This window comes from Wasmannia auropunctata, unplaced genomic scaffold, assembly GCF_000956235.1.
Source record: "Wasmannia auropunctata unplaced genomic scaffold, wasmannia.A_1.0 LD336106.1, whole genome shotgun sequence".
NCBI lineage: Eukaryota > Metazoa > Arthropoda > Insecta > Hymenoptera > Formicidae > Wasmannia > Wasmannia auropunctata.
In genome coordinates this window covers 3,443,744-3,444,869 of record NW_012026784.1, presented here as the reverse complement: position 1 = coordinate 3,444,869, position 1,126 = coordinate 3,443,744, and the positions used below count along the sequence as shown (strand labels likewise).

At 22.9% G+C, this 1,126-nt stretch overlaps 1 protein-coding gene across 1 annotated transcript in view; it reads right to left on the bottom strand.

Annotated features, from left to right (window-relative positions):
- Positions 1-1,002: 1,002 nt before the first annotated feature.
- Positions 1,003-1,126, bottom strand: part of LOC105456718 — a 3,440-nt gene continuing 3,316 nt past the window's right edge. Inside the window, exon 2 of the mRNA XM_011700965.1 lies at positions 1,003-1,027. Coding sequence (XP_011699267.1) covers positions 1,003-1,027 — 25 coding nt within the window. The remainder of the gene's footprint in view (positions 1,028-1,126) is intronic.

Here is a 1,126-nt window from a genome sequence, read left to right as displayed (position 1 = left end):
TTATGATAAATAGAGTATTTACGTGGAAATATTTATATTAAAGATATATCATATGTGACATAAAAGGTATAATTTTTAATAAACTTTCATATAATGACAAATCTGTTTTCGCGAATGAGAGTGTACTAACAGACAGCTCAAATTGGAATGAAATATCTGCCAATATATCATCAGATATTAACATTCAGGAGAATTTCCTTGTCATTTCCTTACTTAGAAAAGATTTTACAAATCTATTGACACAAAAAGTGTACAATCGTCGAGTTAATGGAAAAACGTACTATCGCTTGCGAAATGTTTTAGAACCTGGTAAATGGCAAGAAGTTATTACAGACAAGTTTTGGCAAACTACACACTTAAAATGTGCATTTCAATTTAAAAATCATTATATTTCTGCAGATGCTAAATCTAGTGTCATCAATGGTAAGTTAATCTAATATAATCTTATGTATTTAATTTAGTTATTTAGTTTAGAAACGTATTTGTTATCTTCCTTTATTGTTTTATATTATCTTGATCTTAATTTCAAGATAGCACTAACTTTTCTTTGCAATATCTTTGGCAATAAATGCAAGTTTTTAAAACTAATAAATGATAAAAACAGCAAATTTATATTAATTTCTACATTTTGTTGAAGTCGCCTATTTAATGGATATTTTATCTAAAATAATATGACTAATATGTAATTTCTATTAAAGCCAAGAGTAGTTATTTTTAAAGTATAATTTATATTTTTTTAAATATTTTTTTTTTTAATTAAAAAATGTCAAAATATTTTAATTCATGTCATTATTATCTCTAAATTTTTAATAGAATTCTTTATAGAGTTTGCTCTTTCGGGAAAAATAACATCAATAATAAGTTGTTTCAAATAAAAAACAATAGCATAACAAAAGATAGCATAACAAATAATATCGATATCAAAAAACAATTACTATAAAAACGATAACAAGAACTAATAATAAATTCGTCTTAAAATTAAAAGCAATATATGTATAAATGTTATAAACTATTTTGTATCATGTACCTATGATATAAAATGTATACGTTCAAATATAGTAAAGAAAACAGGCACTAATTTATTTAAGGAAAAATAACATTTAGATAAATGCACTATATTTAGATA